The sequence below is a fragment of the Sarcophilus harrisii genome, chromosome 4 (assembly GCF_902635505.1).
Source record: "Sarcophilus harrisii chromosome 4, mSarHar1.11, whole genome shotgun sequence".
In the NCBI taxonomy this organism is placed as follows: Eukaryota; Metazoa; Chordata; class Mammalia; order Dasyuromorphia; family Dasyuridae; genus Sarcophilus; species Sarcophilus harrisii.
In genome coordinates this window covers 175,870,403-175,888,947 of record NC_045429.1, presented here as the reverse complement: position 1 = coordinate 175,888,947, position 18,545 = coordinate 175,870,403, and the positions used below count along the sequence as shown (strand labels likewise).

At 33.2% G+C, this 18,545-nt stretch overlaps 1 protein-coding gene across 1 annotated transcript; it reads left to right on the top strand.

The window, feature by feature from the left end:
- The first annotated feature begins 12,918 nt into the window (after positions 1 to 12,918).
- On the top strand, positions 12,919 to 17,442 carry FABP7 (fatty acid binding protein 7). Its single transcript, XM_003769410.3, has 4 exons — positions 12,919 to 13,174; positions 13,692 to 13,864; positions 14,876 to 14,977; positions 16,949 to 17,442. The coding sequence occupies exons 1-4, from the start codon at positions 13,102 to 13,104 to the stop codon at positions 16,997 to 16,999; spliced, it is 399 nt and encodes a 132-aa protein (XP_003769458.1). The 5' UTR covers positions 12,919 to 13,101; the 3' UTR covers positions 17,000 to 17,442.
- The last annotated feature ends 1,103 nt before the right edge of the window (positions 17,443 to 18,545 follow it).

Genomic DNA, 18,545 nt, shown 5'->3' with positions numbered 1-18,545 from the left:
ATTTTCTCCATTCCTGTTCAATGAATCTCCAGTCTCCTCAAACACATATTAACCCCAACTCACAAACCAGGCTGGATGGTTATTTTGTATATTTTTTACTCAAATGTAGAAGACAGAATGAAGGTATAATAAAATATGAGCCTAGATTGAAGTCCATGGAATTTGAGAAGCATTGCTTACACCCTGCATCACATTCCCATGCCCCACATTGTCACAAAAATAATGGAGGACAAAAAGCCTCCAGAAGCTTCTTTTTTAAAAAAAAAATTGTTTAAAACTTAAATACAAAATAGAAAAAGAATGAAAAAAACATTGTCTTATGCACAGTAGAGCATAAGAGAGGATTCAAAAAACAAAGCAATAAGTTTCCATTTCAAAAAAGCAAATATTATACATTGTGTTTAGAGTTATCCATCTTTGCTTCCTCATAGTTTTTCTTTTGTTCTATGCTGTATACTTTTTTCTTTTTTTTCTTCTTCCCTCCTCGTCTACCCCCTACAAGAAGTCTATAATTAAACATAGATATACATGTTTATACAAACACACACATCCACATACATAGACATCTATAATCATATACATATATATATACATATGCATTTATATGCATCTATTTAAATCTGTTCTATATTTGTCCTCTATTTCACTGAAGATAGAAAATATATCTTTCATAAACCCAAATCTTCCCATATTTTTCTAGACCTACCAACTCATCATTTCTGACTACACAGCAATATTCTAACCTTAGGCTATCTATTTATTTTAAATATTGATTATATTGATTAATATGGCTGCCATACAGTTGTATCCATGTTTTTTTCTTTTGATTAAATCTATTTTATTTGAACTTTCTCAGTAATTACTGCTTCTTCATTTTTCCTAACAACTTTTACTCCCAATATTATTATATTTGTGTGTATCTCTTATGTCTTATCTCTGGTGACTCCTCTGCTTTGCTTCTACTCACTACTTTATCTAGCAATTACTTAACCTAACCCCACTCCAAGTATCTCTCCAAGTATCTCTCCTTTATCCTTTCCCCCCACACTTTCCCTCCTTCTTCTTCTCATTTTCATTAATCTATACACTTTATCTCATTTCTGTTATTCTGCATACCCTTCTAATATGTTATTCTTTTTAACCCTGATTTGATGTGAGTAGGGTTCCCTTTAAAAAGCTTTTCTAATCCTTTTCCCCCTTCCTTATCCCCATACCTTCTTATTTATTTCTTACTTTAGAAAACTTTTATAACTTTCAAAGATATATATATATATATATATGTATGTATGTATGTATGTATGTATGTGTTGTTCCCTCTTTAATTCATTCCCAATGAGAGTTACATTTCAGAACTACCAACCCCTCTCCTCCATTTAATTCCTCTATATTTTCTACATGGTATTGCTTTTTAGAGTCACATAACATTCTGCTCCACTCAGATATTTCTTTCAAACTACGCTTTTACCAATGATAATATTAAATATACAATTTACATTTCCATATATAAAGCATATTTTGTCCTTATTGAGTGACTTATTATTAATTTTTGATGTTTACTTTATATTTATCTCAGATCTTATATGTCAAATTTTCTATTAAGTTCAGATCCTTTTGCAACAAAATCCTGAAAGTCTGTTAATTCTATAGATGTCTTTTTTTTTTTTAATAAATGTTTATGCTTAACTTTGCTGGAGTATCAATAAGATCAGTGGTAAAACAAGGTTGCCCACTATCACCATTACTATTCAATATTGCATTAGAAATGCTAGCTTTGGCAATAAGAGAAGAAAAAGAGATTAAAGGAATTAGAGTAGGTATTGAGGAAACTAAATTACCACTCTTTGCAGATGATATGATGGTATACTTAGAGAACCCTAGAGAATCAACTAAAAAACTATTAGAAATAATCCACAACTTTAGCAAAGTTACAGAATACAAAATAAGTTCACATAAATCATTAGCATTTTTATACATCACTAATAAAACCCAACAACAAGAGATACAAAAAGAAATTCTATTTAAAATAACTTTCAATTATATAAAATATTTGGGAATCTATTTGCCAAGGGAAAGTCAGGAGCTATATGAGGAAAACTATACAACACTTTCCACACAAAGTCAGATCTAAACAATTGGAAAAATATCAAGTGCTCTTGGACAGGTCAAGCAAATATAATAAAAATGACAATACTACCTAAACTAATCTACTTAGTTAGTACTACACCAATCACACTCCCAAGAAACTATTTTGCTGACCTAGAAATAATAACAAAATTTATCTGGAAGAACAAAAGGTCAAGATTTCAAGGGAATTAATGAAAAAAAAAAAAAAAAAAAAAGCAAATGAAGGTGACCTAGCTGTACCAGACCTAAAACTCTATTATAAAGCAGCAGTCATGCGAATCTTTCACCAATGGTGAAAACCATTTGGTACTGGCTAAGAAATGGAGCAGTTGATCAGTGGAATAGGTTAGGTTCACAGAAGAAAATAGTCAATGACTATAGCAATTTAGTGTTTGACAAACCCAAAGACCTCAGCTTTTGGGATAAGAGATCACTATTTGACAAAAACTGCTGGGAAAATTGGAAACTAGTATGGCAGACTCACTTTGATTGATTCACATTGACTCACACATAAAACCGTATACCAAGATAAGGTCAAAATGGGTTCATGATCTAGACATAAAGAATGATGTTATAAACAAATTAAAAAAACATAGGATAGTTTACCTCTCAGATCTGTGGAGGAAGAAGGAATTTGTGACCAAAGAACAACTAAAGATCATTATTGATCACAAAATAGATAATTTTGATTATATTAAATTAAAAAGGTTTTGTACAAACAAAACTAATGCAGACAAGATTAGAAGGGAAGCAATAAACGGGGGAAACATTTTTACATTAAAAGATTCTAATAAAGGCCTCATTTCTAAAATATATAGAGAATTGACTCAATTTTACAAGAATTCAAGCCATTCTCCAATTGGTAAATGGTCAAAGGACCAAAATCCGCAATGTTTTAATGTAGCTGCTGCTAGGTCTTATACGATTCTAACTGTGACTCTGTAGTATTTAAATTGGTGTTTTTTTTTTCCCTTGTTGCTTGTAATATTTTCTTCTTCATCTGGTAGTTTCAAAATTTAGCTAGGATGTTCCTGTAAACATAGGATCTCTTTTAGGTGGTGATCAGTGGATATTTTCTGTTTCTACTTTTCCCTCTTGTTCTAATATTTCAAGACAATTTTCTTTTTTTTTTTTCTTTTTTTCCTTCCTTCCTTCCTTCCTTCCTTCCTTCCTTCCTTCCTTCCTTCCTTCCTTCATTCCTTCCTTCCTTCCTTCCTTTCATCATAACTTTCAGGTAGTCCAATTATTCTTATGTTTTCTCTTCTTGATCTGTTTTCTAGGTCCATTAAAAAATGATATATCTTTTACTCTTGTCTATTTTCTCCTTCTTTATATTTTGTTTTATTATTTCTTGACCTTATATTTTCTCTGGCTTCCCCTTGCTCATTTCTAGTTTTCAAGGAGTCATTTTTTTCCTTAAAATTCTGGATCTCCTTTTTTAGATGTTTTATTTTCTTTTGATCATCTTCTCATTTTTCTTGGATTGTTCCTTTAAAAATTTTTTTTTTTTTTACTTTTAGTTTTTCCTCAGTGTCTCTCATTTGATTCTTAAAATCTTTTTTTGAGTTCTTTTTGAACAGGTGACAATTTGATATTACTCTTTGGGACAGGAGAAGGATGTGTGAGTATGTGTGTGTTTGTGTGTGTGTGTGTGTGTGTGTGTGTGTGTGTGTGTTTTAACTTCAGTATCCTCTTAAGATGAATCCTGATCTTCTCTATTCTCATAATAACTTTCTATGGTTGGGTTCTTTCTCCTTTGTCTGCTCTTTTTTGTTGTTGTCGTTTTAATTTATAGATGCTTATTAGAATAATTATCTCTGGTTCTAGGACATGGAGGGTGGTGCTTCATACTTTAAGTTCTTCTTCAGTTCTCCCCTCTAGCCTGGAACTGAAATCAAGAACTCTAACCTGCTCTAAGTACCTTCAGGAAGCAGTGTCTAGACTCTACTGCTTTTGTACTCACCAGCACATGTGTGCTGGTTCCTTTTCATCTAGGATTCATCTTGACTTCATAGCTGGACCTGCCATCCCTTAGCAGAGGTTCCCAATGTTCTCCCACCTAAATACCAGAGTCCTCAGGTCATCCACGAGAGTTCCCACGCTATCTAAAAGGTGAAAATTCTTTTTGCTGGGTCCCAGCACAATTAGCTCCAAGACTTGCTTTTTCAGCAGAGGGAGCCTGGCGATATTTATACTTCACGGGGACAAAAACTCCCTCTTGGTATCTATCTTGGATCTTCTTTGATTTTCCCAGAAGGATGACTCCTCTGTCCCAACTCATGTTTTTTTTACAAGTTCACTTTAAGGTGCTATTTTGACTTATTTGGAGATCTCAAGAGCTTGGAATTTTCTGACTTACTCTATCTACCATCTTCTCAGAATTTTCTCCATCTTTTAAACTGATGTAGGGAAGAATGTAGGATATACAAGAATTTGGTTTCTTTTGGTCAATAAGATATAAGATCAGATTTTTTTTAATTCTAGAGCCAGTATTTTGATCTAAAATGATCTCAGCTTCATCCTAGAGCACATAAACTTTAATTTCGGTAAAATAGACTTTTTTTTGAGGTAAAGCATGTTGGAAATATTAAAATGCTGTTATACTTATCATTTTGATTGACAAGTTAGGAGCTGGCAGTATGGGCAGGAATGAAAAATACTTCATCTCTTTCAATGAATTACAGAACTTTCTACCTAACTTTCCTGAGACATAATAGCCTCCAATATAGAATTATTTTAAAAGGCAAGTATAAAACATTAATCAATTTGTTTAAAATGATTCTAGATACATAAGATTTTATTCTAAGTCCTTTGTTTTTTAAAAAAATCTGTTTTCACTCAGAAAGGTTTAAAAATTAATAAAAAATAAAATTGCCAGAATTATGTCTGCAAACTACCCAAACCTGATGAAGATATTTTTTATATTTTCTCTTTAAAATGTCTATTCCACTGCTTCTTAACTCCCTATAATTATTTAACTGATAATCATTATTCAAAGTTGACTTCTGTCTTGAGTTTGCAGAACAAATGGCATAGTTCTGCAAAGAATGAGATAACAAACAAATCTGTTCTGCTCTACAATTCACAAATGCTAATTAGTATAAGCAAACCAGAAGTCTCATTGGAAAGAAAATTTCTATGAATTCGTTCTGGCAGTTGTTGGAACATTCTTACAGATGGTATAGTAAGAATCTGTCATACTCTTGCTCTTAAAACCTTCATATTTGAATTGATATCAAAGGGTCCATTTTTTGCTTTTATTTTAAATAGAAAAAGAATGATTTTTAAGAAAATTCTAACTTCCCCCACAATCTAGGGAAGGAGATGCCTAGTTACTACAATGGAAGTAATATGGATATGAGTTCAATTAAATTTAACAATTATTATTAAGCACTTCTTGCTTAATCCAATTGTGTAAAAAATGTGCCAGACTATGTTTTGATCAGGAAATCTAAGGAAAAATTATAAGTCATTTTTCAGCTCATGTTTGTATATGGATACAGAAGTTGGCATACATGGGGCAGGGTCAAACCAGAATAGTGTCATGAGTGTCCAACTCAGAAGCTGAACCAGGACCCAGGACTGTATAACAGAACAAGAAAAGATCTGAGATCCAGCACAAAGGAGCATGACTATAAAGTACCAACTGTGATGTATCACAGACTAAGAAGGTACCTAGGGATATTAGAGCAAGGAAAAATGAAGCCATACGCCTATTGTTGTGTACTTGGCAAGAATCAGAAATAGAGGCAAGAAGCAACTGTAGCTCTGACCCTGGAAATAGAAGTCTCAGATCCAGCTTATGACTTGGTCTGAATTCTAAAACAGAGCAACTGGCACAGATTATTTCTACTGAAGGGGAACTTGTAATTCTGTGCATCTTAACATTCATAGCCTTCTAATTAGTTCTGTAGTACTTGATTTCAGTTCAACCTGGACAAATCCACAGTTGTGTTGTACAGGACCCAGGTCAGAATCTTGCAAAAGTCAGATCAAGAGGAAAGTATTCAAAATTTGCCCCGAATAAGACTTCTTGGGGTACCTGGAAAACTTACAGGTTTCCAGGTAGGGCTGCTCCTAAGATACTTAAGAAGACAAAACTCAATACCCAAGGAAAGGAGTAGAACCTAAGAGAATAAAAAATAGGACTAAACAAAACTCAGACATGCACAGAACTTGCCCCTAATACAAAGTTCAAAGGCAAGAATAAAGACTGAAAAAAATGAATAAAGGAAAAAAGAATATTATCATTAAGAACAATTATGTTGACTGGGAGTTGAAACACACAAACTCAGAAGACAACTAAACGCTCATAGGACAACACAGCTTGAACAGCAATTCAGCTAAAATTCCTAGACAAAATGGAGAGTTTAAAAAATAATTTATAAATGAAATGAAAGCACTTGAGGAAAGAAGTATAATGGAAATGAGAGCTATAAAGGAAAGATTTGTATAAGAAATTAAATGCTTAACACAGCAGTACTCTTGTACCATTCTAGTGGCTCTCATTCACTCCCAGAATCAAATGCAAAATATACTGGCATTCAAAGTCCTTTATAATCTGTTCCCTTTCTACTTTTCCAGTCTTATGCTTTGCTCCCTGTCCTGTACTCTTCAATCCAGTGATATTCCTGGCTTTTCCACAAATAAGCCTTTGGCTTTAGATATTTTTTCTGGCTGTCCCACATGCCTGGAATACTCTCCTTCCCTAATTTTACCTACTGACTTCTTTGGTTTCCTTTAAGGCCCAACTAAAATTCCAGCTTTTGGGGAGCAACCCATTCCCAACTTCTCTTAATTTGCATCTCTTTCCTCTATTAATTATTTTCTACATATCTTGCACAAAGTTTGCTTTGTATATATATTAGTTTTATGTTGTCTCTCCCATTATATTGTAAGTTCCTTGAAAGAAGGTATTGTTTTTGCCTATTTTTTTGTATGCCCAGCACTTAGTACAGTGCCTGGTACATAACATAACATATATTTTTATTGACTACTCATCAGTTAAGGAATAGCTGGGGACAAATTATGCCACCTAGCTGCCTTAGAGCCCTGGTTAAATTGTGGTGCATGATCCCATATGGGGTTTTGTAATTAAATGTGGGAGTCATGAAATTATGATTTATTTGTTTGAATTGTATACCTTTTTCATATACCTATATACCAGAGTCACATAAAAATTTCTCAGGTTAAAAGAGGTTGGTTGCTGGTGGAAACAGTTTAAGAAGCCATATCCTAGAGTACAAGATTAGGGAGTAGAGGTAGGAGAAGAAAATGAAGGGAAGCTGAAGTTGAGTGAGCCCAGAAATAGTGACCATTGCATATATATGTTGCAAGTATATATATATATATTCTTATTTAATCTTTTTAGGATCTTAGATATGGCACTTAGAGGTCATCTAATCCTAACCCTTTACTTTTTAAAGGAGAATATGGAGACCTTACAAAGTTAAGTGAGTTTCACAAAATCATTAAGGTAGTAAATATTAAAGGTATGATTTGAACAGAGGCCCTCCAGAGACACTTCTATTTTCTACTGCAACATGAGAGCTCTTCTAATAGAGAAAAAAAATAATTTTTATCCTTAACCTGCTTTCCATTTTTCATAAATATTTATGTGTATACTATTAGTTCATTAAGGTCATTTATGATCATTATTAATAGAATTATAGAATATTAGAACTGAAAAGGATAAGAGAGAGATTTCTAATTCAATCTCTTTATTTTATAGATAAAGAAATTGAAACTTTGAAAGGCTTCATAGTTTGTCTGAAGTCATAGTGCTAATTTATGGTAGAATTAGCAACTAAATCCACGTTACCTAAACTTCAGTCCAAGAATGTTCATACTGCGTACTGTGCTGCTTTGCTATTAACATTCAATTTTAAAAATGTGCCTTTTCCAGGATTTCTGTATAGTTGCATAATGTCATAATATAATCAATAAATTATTCCAAAATCCTTAGAATAATTTATTCTTCCCCATGGTTTCACCCACATTAACATCTGTTAAATTTCTAAGCAAATTTTGACAGATATTTAGTTGAAAGTCTCAAATACATTTTCTTACATTTTCATTCTTACAAGTTAATTAATTTAATTCAGTTAATACAACTCTTTGATTGAAACATTTTAACAACACACAAGAGAATTCAATACATCAGCTCAAGTAACTATGATATTCTGTTGTCTTTTATAATTATAATTGTCTTTATAATTTTCTTTTAGTTTCCTGTACAAATCAATATATCTCATCTACCCCTAAATCCTCAGGCAGCCATTTAAGCACTGGCAAACTTCCATGTGTCCCCTAAAGAAGTAGGTCCAAGGGTGGTCATTATATCCGTGGTCCATTTATATTATTTTACTATTAGTGAATCACCTTTTCACATTTCTTTTCTCTATGAAAAATCTTGTCTTAAAAGAAAAGAAGACTTACAAAAGGGATAAAAATTCAATCCTAATGTGTGAAAAAAAAATAGTGCCTCATAATAATCCTTCATTTTACCACTTCAGCCCTATGTTACTGTAGAATGATCCATGAAAAATATTTATATCTACTAACATCAGCTTTCTGAGAACTGCTTACCTACAGAATTGTTCTGTAGCAATTTGTGCTTTCTTAGACTGCAGAAAGATATCACCCTCACACATCTTCAGAGACAAAGACTGGACAATACATTCCATGAAGAAAGTATTCAATACCTTTCAGTAAATATAATGTATCTGGATTTCAATTAGGTCTGTGATATTGCTGTAATGTCTTTCCAGTCATGATGAATGGAAGACAGTTTTCTGGATTGATATTTATTGACTAATTACATCCCCAAAAAAGTATTATGATAGATTTGGAATGTAGTTTATGCATGGGGTGTCATAGTTCTCAGTTCTATCCCAGTCTACGCTTTTAGTCTTTGAATATTTAACATCAAATGACACAGAAAGTTCTTCATATTTTATTGCTGACATGGAGCTGGGAAAAATGGCCAATAATTTGAATGGCATTAGAATTTAAATTTTAAAATCTCAAAAGTTTGGAATAATAGACTGAATCTATTATCTGCCAATCACTGCAAAATTCTCTTAAACAAAGATAAAAAAATTACAAAATTCTAGAATATGGAAGATACTTAATGGTAGTTTAATTGGAAAAAAAGTGAAGTGTTTAGTTAGTTGAATATAGCTCAAGTGGCAGTATGATGAGGCAGCTAAAAAATGTTAATGTAATTGCAGGAAATGGTAAAGATATCAAGTGTTCAGAAAGAGAGAGATAATATTCCTACTATGCTCTAATGAGATCACACTTGGAGTGTTATGTCATGTTTAGTTTTATATGCTACATTTGAAGGACATTTTCACATAGGACATAGTTGTTTTTGTTTTTGTTTTTTTTTCCCTTAAGAATAAAACACATTCTAGAATCCCAAGGGGTCTAGAAGTGTTGAAGTAATTGGGAATGTTTGTTTAGCCTGGAGAAGAGACTTTGATGAAGGAGGAAGATGTGACTATTTTCTTAAATATTTGAAGGACTTGCATGTTAAAAAGCAACATTAGACATTTTTTTTCAAAGCTCCATGGGGCATAATTAGGTAAAAATAGGAGAGATATAGTTTGGCTTGTTTCAAAGAAGCACTCCCTAATTTCATTCTGTGCAATAAAAAGTTATTGAGCTGTATGTTAGGTGCAACCTTGATTCCTTCAAAAAGTATTTATTAAGCATTACAGGCTTGTGTTAGATGTGGGCTCTGTTCTCATTATGTTGATTTTTAATAGAATGCAACATTTAAAGACAGAGAAATATATAATAATTTAAGGATATATTATGTTATATTCTAGAGCTATTCAAACCCAAATCCAAAGACAAGTAGAATCCTCAGAATGGGGCTACTTTGTTGCTATTCAATCATTTTCAGGTGAGTATTGTTTCTTGAGAACTAGTATATGCAAGTTCAAAAAAACTTACACCAGAAGATTGGTGGACTGATTTTGTGTTTGTATGTGTATGAATACCTTATGATAACTGCTTATTAAAGTAGAGGGATTTCGATGATCAGGAGAAAATGTGCCAACACTGATAAAATCAGGAATCTTTTTATGTATTTAAGTTGTTTTATTCCATTTTTTTCAGTTTTGTCTAATTCTTTGTGATTCCATTTGGGATTTTCTTGGCAAAGATGGGGGTAAGGGAGTGGGGGTGGGGTTGCCATTTTTTCTCCATTTCATTTTACAGATGAGGAACTAAGGCAAACAGGATTAAGTGACTTGCTCAGAATGACACAGCTTATATCTAGGGCCAGATTTGAATTAAGGAAGATGAATATTTTTGACTGAAGCCTGGCACTCAGTGCCACTTAATTGCTTTTATTTGGATTGTATTAGCTTAATGTTAAGCACATAATGGGTGATCAATAAGTACTTGTTACATGGATGAATAGTTACAAGTTATTTGCCACCATTAAATCCACATTTGCAGAGGACTGGGTGGGGGATAAGAGAACTATATGCTGGAAACATGATGGTGATGATAATGCTAGATAGCATTTATAGAGCACTTTAAGGTTTGCAACAATATTCCATTATATTAATATACCACAATTTATTCAATCATTCCCCAATCAATTCCCCAACATGGATCAGTTTTGAGCAAAAGCGTCAGCTGGTGAAAACAAGAGAAATCAAAGTCAACAAACAGGACAGTTACCAAAATGATCATAGATTACATATGCCACTTTAATAAGTAAATTAGATAGTAATATCAATATTAATAGCTATAGTAAATATTTATTTAAGACTTCTTTGTAGAATAATTCTGCTTTCTAAGACAAAACTGTCCCTGAGAAGAGGGACAAACTTAGGCATGAAGGTCCAACTCCTTTTTTCAATATTTCTGGAACTAACCAGTAGATCTAAGTCAGAGATTCCTAATCTGGGGTCTGTGAACATTAAAAAAATATACTTTGGGGTAACAATATTTTTATATAATTAGTTTCCTTTGTATTTTTATGTGTTTTATGCATCTAAAACATAATACTGAGAAAGACTTCATAGACTTTACCAGCCTGCAAGGGGAGCCATGATACCCAAAAGGTTAAGAACCCTAGATTTAGGTTTTGTTTTAAGATGGTTGTTCTAGAAGAACTGTGAGACTCACTGCATCTCATTGTCCTCCTTGTGTCCCTGCAGATTGATGAGAATTCATTACTTCTAGTTCAACTCAGCCACCAAAGGAAAGCCACATATATTCTTTCTCTTACGTCATTTTACTTCTCTTGTCCTCAAATCTCATCTTTCCTTCAAAATATAATAATCAAATAAATGTCATTGCTTTTGAGGAGGAACCATTCCTTTGTCATATGGTTCTACTTAATACTCCTGTGACTTCACATTTTATGGTCATCCATCATTCTCCTCTGTGTATGACTTCCTTTTATTCCCCCTTGAAAATGGGAGCTGGCTTTAAATTTATTTTTTAATTTTTACATTTTAAAATTGAAAAAACATTTTTCTGTATCTGTATCCTCAGCTTTTAGGACACTGTTAAAAACAGTAAGGGCTTAATAAGTCCTTTTAATTCATTCATGGTGATTTTGGGCCTTCCTGGGGTATACGAATGGCTGTTCAAAATTCTCAAGTAATCTTAGAAATATTTTGTTTTAACATCAGCATGATTTATAAGCATACATCCATTTCAACTACATTCTACATGAGTAAGGACATGAGGAGGGCTACACTTAGAAGCTACATCCCTAAAATAGCTAGGATTTTTTTTTTTTTTTTAATTTCTGCTCTCCTCTTTAGCTATGCTGGCTTAGATTGGTAGCCCTAAAAAAATCATAGGTTAGTGCGGGCATGTGAGGGTTTAGTCTTTAAAAATGCTAATCATTCAGATATTTTGTCCTGATATTTCTAGAATTCCTATTATATTATCTGAAGAAAAAGTAGCTCACTTTTCTCTATTCAGACAATTCTTATTCCCCCTTCCCCCTTCTTCTCCCCTCCCTACCCCATAAAGAACCCTCATTTCACTCTTTCTTAGTTGCTTTCTCATTGCAATTAGCTCTCCTACTCTTGCTAAGGACAGTGAAAGCTCTAAAGTCTGCTTACTTTGTTAGGAGAATGTCAAAATAGTTTTAGCTCATTGATACCCAGGCAGGGTAACATTCATCATATAGGGGGAAAGGCCTTTTTTCCCCTCCTGGCTTAACTTTTTTTCTTTTAATCTTATATTTGAGTGTCTCTCCCCTCTCTTCCCTCTATCTCTCGTATATGAGATAAAATTAAACCAGGAACAGATTCCTTTTTTTTCCCAATTTGTTGGGGGGAGGACAGAGGGAGGGACAGAGACAGACAGAAACAGAGAGAGACAGAGAAAGACAGACACACACAGAGAATGAGAATGGGAAAGAGTCCAGCATCCTTTGGTTTAAAAAACTTGGAATTATTGTAATTTTCTTCATGGGGCTTTCATTTGTCACTATCTTCACGTTCAACGGAAATCAATTTGAATGTTCCATTGTGCGTTTTTCTTTTTCCTTTTCCCAGTCTTATATTACTATTGCCAAAATTTCAAGCTAAACCTGAAAGACCCCTCTCATTTTTTTGTTTCCTCCCCTTTTCCCTCCCTCCATCCCTAATGAAGCCTCCCCAGTCTAGCCCCATAAGGGATAAGGGCCGCAGTGTACCGGGTGGGTGGTGCCTGTCCTACTCTGCTGACCCAGTGGCCTGAGCCAATCACAAAGAGGATTGGGCCCCTTGCTCCTCGATTCCATTCCCCCTCCCCATCTCCAGGCTCCTAGAAAGAGGGACGGAGGAGGGGTGGAGATTTCAGCTCTAATCCTTGCTCTTTGCCCGCCTCTTCTTCAAATAAGAAGCTGGAGCTGAATAGCTGGGACATATTCTAAACCTCAGGGCCAGGAAAATCAATCTTATCTTCTCAGTTGTCTGAAGCTAGTGAGGGAGGTTTAAAAAAAAAAAAAGAATGGTGGAGGCTTTCTGTGCTACCTGGAAGCTGACTGACAGCCATAACTTTGATGAATACATGAAGGCACTAGGTAAGTAAAACACAAGATTAAATCTTTTTGAAAACCACAGTATCTATCTATATGTGAGTGACTTTATGATTCTTTTTTCAACTGCTTGTGTAGATTAAAAACAAAGCTGCAACCCCAGTATCCAATTATAAGATTGTTTTTTTCCTGACGATTAAAGGACCAAAATAATGTAAATACAGCCTTTATAATCTGCCCTCTTTTTTCTTAAATCAAGACTCTTCTGATTGGGTTGTGTTTACCATCTGAATCTAAAAAGAGCTTGAAGACATTTTGATTTTTCCTTTGTTTTCATCAGCATTCAGTTATTTTGGCAGATAAAATCATGTTACGTGGCTAAATATTTGATTATGCCTTAGGATACCTTGATTTCCAATATATGGTTTGGGGTGGGAGTGAGAGGAAATGGAAAAATAAGGAAAGGTTTTGAAAGTTGTCTGAAAGTTGCAAGCTCCGTTGCAAGCCCAGTAGCTTTTAGATGGCTGAGAGTAACTTGTATCATTTCTCCCTGGTTCTTTAGGAGTGGGCTTTGCCACTAGGCAGGTGGGGAATGTGACTAAACCAACAGTGATAATCAGTCAAGAAGGGGACAAAGTGGTGATCAGGACTCAGAGCACCTTCAAGAACACAGAAATCAGCTTCCACTTGGGAGAAGAATTTGACGAAACAACTCCAGATGATAGAAACTGCAAAGTAAGTAATTTGACTTCTTTCTAGAAAGGGAAGAGCTAGGGTAAAGTTATTAAAGAGGGGATTTTAAGCTTTAGGATATAGGGACAAAAGGAAAGCTATTCAAAAGTGGAATGGGCCACTTTGGAAGTGGGAGTTTCCCCATCATGCTTCCTAAAGAGTCTGGATGACTACTAATCATTCATCCCCATCTCTCTCTCTCTCTCTCTCTCTCTCTCTCTCTTCCTCTATTCCTCCCTTCCCCTCCCCCCTCCTCTTCCTTTCCTCTCTTTCTAAAATTCTTTTTAAGGCGAGGGTAGAATTAAGTGACCACGGAACTCTAAACTTTGAAATTCCGTGTTTAAAGACTCTTCATGTATTTCTTTTCTGTGGGGGAGTTCTTTCAGTGGTGAGGAGTCCAGGAAGGAATTATTTTCTACTGGGAAGACTTCCATCCCATGCATGGTTCTTGAGATACCAGATCAACTGTTCTGATTCGTGATTTTTTTTGAATTCTATCTCTAGTTCAAATTTTCCCATCCACAAGCTTTTATCGTTATTTCCCCTCATTTTTCTATTTGAACTGTATTCCTTAAACTACAACCTCTGAAATATACTCTCAAAAGAAGGGAACATGCATTCCTCCTAAAGTCTTTGAGAAAATTAGATGAATAATATAATTTTTTTTTCACTTCAAGGCTTCATTTAAGTGCAAATGGTATAGAGATGAATGATTATTTGTTTTGGTAAGGAATTTTTAATTTCTGATACATGAAGGCATTGAATTTTGAACAAAGAAACACACTTTAATAAAATGATTAATTAATAGATTACGTAATTCATGTTTTAATGATATAATTATTACAGTTCATTGAAGTAAAGCAATAGTGATTCCAGTCACAGATTGGGATCTTACCATCACACCAGTCAGTTGTTCAAGTTGTTTTCAAACAGTTCAAGTTCCTTCAAACAGAAGTTAAGAGCTATGTTGCTTCCTTTTTAGGCTTAATTCTCTTGTGTTTTTGTTCTTTGTAGTCTGTTGTGAGCTTGGATGGTGATAAGCTAGTTCATGTTCAAAAATGGGATGGCAAAGAGACAAACTTTGTAAGAGAAATTAAGGATGGCAAAATGGTCATGGTGAGTAAGAACAGTGTATTCTGTTTAGAATTTATTTGGTGTATAATATGCAATGTGAACAGCAAAAGTATACTTTTTTTTTAACAACAGTAAATTTGCTCTACTTAATATACAACTAAATTGTATATTAATATATACAATTGTATATAAATTGTATACAACAATTTAGTTGTATATTAAGTAGAGCAAATTTACTGTTTTTGTTGGTAGTTATAGTATGTGAGAAAAAAGACTTTGGTAGAAAGGAATATCTAAACTTCAAGTGAAATAGAATTCTGCATATGGACAATAAAATATAAATAAAAATATGAAAATCAGTAATGTTTTATAATTAGAAAAATAATAAACTAGTTAAATCTCAAAAAACTAAAGTTTACAAATCCAGTTGATGAGCAACAAGAAAATGTTGTCACTAACATATATATGTATATACACATATATGTATGTATACATTTAAAATATTGATACAATTAAAATATTGATATTCAATATTTTTAGTAATAAAAAAGTTACAAATATGTGCTAGCAAAATAAACAAAAACTAATTTTTGAATTTAATTTCCTCAACTAATTAAGTTGAACAGAAGTGGCTTTATAAATATAAAAAGATATAATATTTTGACCCATATATTTTGGACAATTTAATGTATAATGAAGGAACAACATTTTGGTGACATATATATTTGGGGGAACTCATTCATTCTTCCAGTTTTTCTTAGCTATTTTTAAAAAGAATCAGAACACACTCCTCATCCCCTACCATAATAACCTAGATTTATATGATGTTATTTTTGCAAAGTAGAAAAAATCTTACATACAATGGCAGGCAGTGAAATATTATCAGGCCCATTTCTCACAAGAGGAAATCAAAGTGGTTTTCTTTAATTGACTCTGTAACTTGCCCAATATGACTTGGGTAGTAAATGTTGCCTCTTTTGACTTTAATTCTAATGTATTTTCCCCACATGCCTGTTTTAAATAAAGGTTCAACTGTGGTCAGTGAAGAATCACAAACCAAATTTCAATGCAATGCAATAATTACAGAAAAAAAATTGATAGAAGACATTGACAAATTGATCTCCTTCAGATAATGTCACATGTATTTATATTTGTATATGGAATTACAAATCCTTAAGGAAAATGAGTTTGACAAAGCATTATAAACATCAATTTTTTAATTTGACATCCATATGCTAGAAAATAGAAGCCAATAATTTGGACTACTTTAATCATATTTATAGCTCTGCTCCTGAATTCCACCATCTAAAACAAAGGATCATACATTCACATGGTGAATTAGTGTCCAACTATTACAGAGACTACCTCTTTGTCCAGATAATTTTTGATTGTTCAAAATCTGTCAAAAATTCAGTAATACCAAGCTTGGGAAGCTATGCTTTGCAAAACAAATCAAGAAAGTTCTGTATTCAGATTCTTTTTCCTTTCTCTTTATGAAGACTGATTGTTGAACTTACCATTACTTTCCTTGTAGACAGCTGAAAAAATCATCTAGGTACATCAGGTCCAAAGTTTAGTCACTTCAGTTTTCTCAATTAAGACATTATGATAAAAGTGATATAGAAAGTGAGTTGTCAACAGGGTGACCTAGTTTCAAATCTTGCTTCAGACACTTTCTTGTGGTATTAGTCAATATAAGCTATTATTATTACTTTGATCAGTTAAGGTATAATTAAGATATCTGATTTGACCTGGTCCCCCTGCTAAGATTAATCAGTTTATTTTGTCCATAGAAACGTGCAACAGGTATATAAGTGAAATATTTAGAACTATCTATGATCCTTTTAAAAAAAAGGCAGAAGAATCAATCCCTAAATGGGTCAGGGAAATTTTCAAGTATATGAGTTTTTAAGACTCCAGATAGTTTAAGCTATAATTTAAAATGTAAGAAAATGCCTCCACTGATATGGTGTTTCTTCAATTTAAAGTCTTATTTATGTTTTAATATTCTAGACTCTCACCTTTGGAGATGTGGTGGCTGTTCGTCACTATGAGAAGGCATGAATGGCATCATGATGGCCCCCTGTCCAGATGAACACTTCAGGAAAAGTTTTTGGTTTTTTTCTGTCACTCTAATATGAGTACCATTGAACCATCATCCTACTGATGTGAATGCCACTGATGTTGCTCTGGAAGGTGATGAGCCTTTTAAAAATGTTGTTCGAGTCAATTTTCCCATTTGTAAAACTTTGCATGGTCTTGGAACCACATTTTTTACAAAGGAAAAATAAATAATTTTTTTATGATTTGTGGGGGAAATTCAAGTCAAATAAAGATAAAATGTTAGAAATATGTCTAGCTTTGTGAGTTAATGGAAGTTCTTTGGGAGGTAGGCATGAAGGCAGCTTATAACAAATTAGCCTTTTATAAAGACTTGTGGTTCTTAGAATCTCTTTGTGCAGAATGCCCCAAAAAAAAAAAAAAAAAAAAAAAAAAAACATAACTAAGTACACTGAAGCCTTGTTTTAATACTATTCTTAGAGTCAATGCCAAATTTTAGATGAGAATATAATAAGGTACTTCTGAAAATTAGATCCACTTACATAGGGGCCAAGAGACATCTACTCCCTTGGGTTGTTAAAACTGGGCTTTAATACAGTCTAAGAAGCAGAATAGGATTGTCACATTTTATTCCTTAAAAAATAAACCAGAATAGAGGAGAAACTTTTCAGTTAAGATTTAAATTTGAAAAACTTTGTTTTCTGTTGTGCACTTCTGGCAAAGCCTATTAATGTCTTCTCAGAATAATGTTTTTAAATGTATAAAATAAAATACATAGGGTTACAGAGGAAATCAATTGTATTTAAATAACATCTATCTATATCTATATCTATTTATAAGAAATGCACACACATACAAGTTCACAGACCCCAGGTTAAAAAGCTGTTTTAAGGTCAGCCCTTTAAAAGAATTAACATTTTGTCTGACTTAAATCTCTAGAGCAAAAAATACAGATTTAATTTACTATTCTTTTGATTTCTTGGGAATCCCTTACTATGTGACATGAAAAAAAAAAGGTAAACATTATTTTTCTGGGAAAAATATATTTCCATTGCAATGAACATAGATATTCTAAATCCAATAAAATTGTATATTTAGAAATATTTGAAAACTTACCTCAAAGTATTGTGGCTTATCTTCATAGGATGCTGAATTATATTATAGACAATGTCTAGTGGAATAATATTAAAATACTGATAGGAATCTTGAATTATCATATGAATGAAAATAACTACATACAGTTTACTGGCTGGTGAGATAGAGATCTGTTTGGGTACGGAATCCCTACAGCTCTTCAAATACTGTGTGAGGACTATTATAAGGCCTGAAATGTGTCAGTGAGATGTTTGCCATACTATATCCTGACATCTGTGATTTCTAAACCCTGCCTGGAAAATAATCAACTCAGATCTGTCTTGTGCATATCTATAATATTTGTTTATGGCCTCCATTTCTATAAATGCAAATTCAGCACTTAGTGTAATTTCCATGACAATGTACTTTTGTCATGGAGTAAAGGATGAATTCTTTTCCCTGTTAGGGGCTTGCT

Coding starts and splice junctions, on each gene's coding strand:
- FABP7 (XM_003769410.3), top strand. CDS start 13,102: ATGGTGGAGGCTTTCTGTGCTACCTGGAAGCTGACTGACAGCCATAAC. Junction 13,175..13,691: donor TGAATACATGAAGGCACTAG/GTAAGTAAAACA, acceptor CTGGTTCTTTAG/GAGTGGGCTTTGCCACTAGG. Junction 13,865..14,875: donor CAGATGATAGAAACTGCAAA/GTAAGTAATTTG, acceptor TGTTCTTTGTAG/TCTGTTGTGAGCTTGGATGG.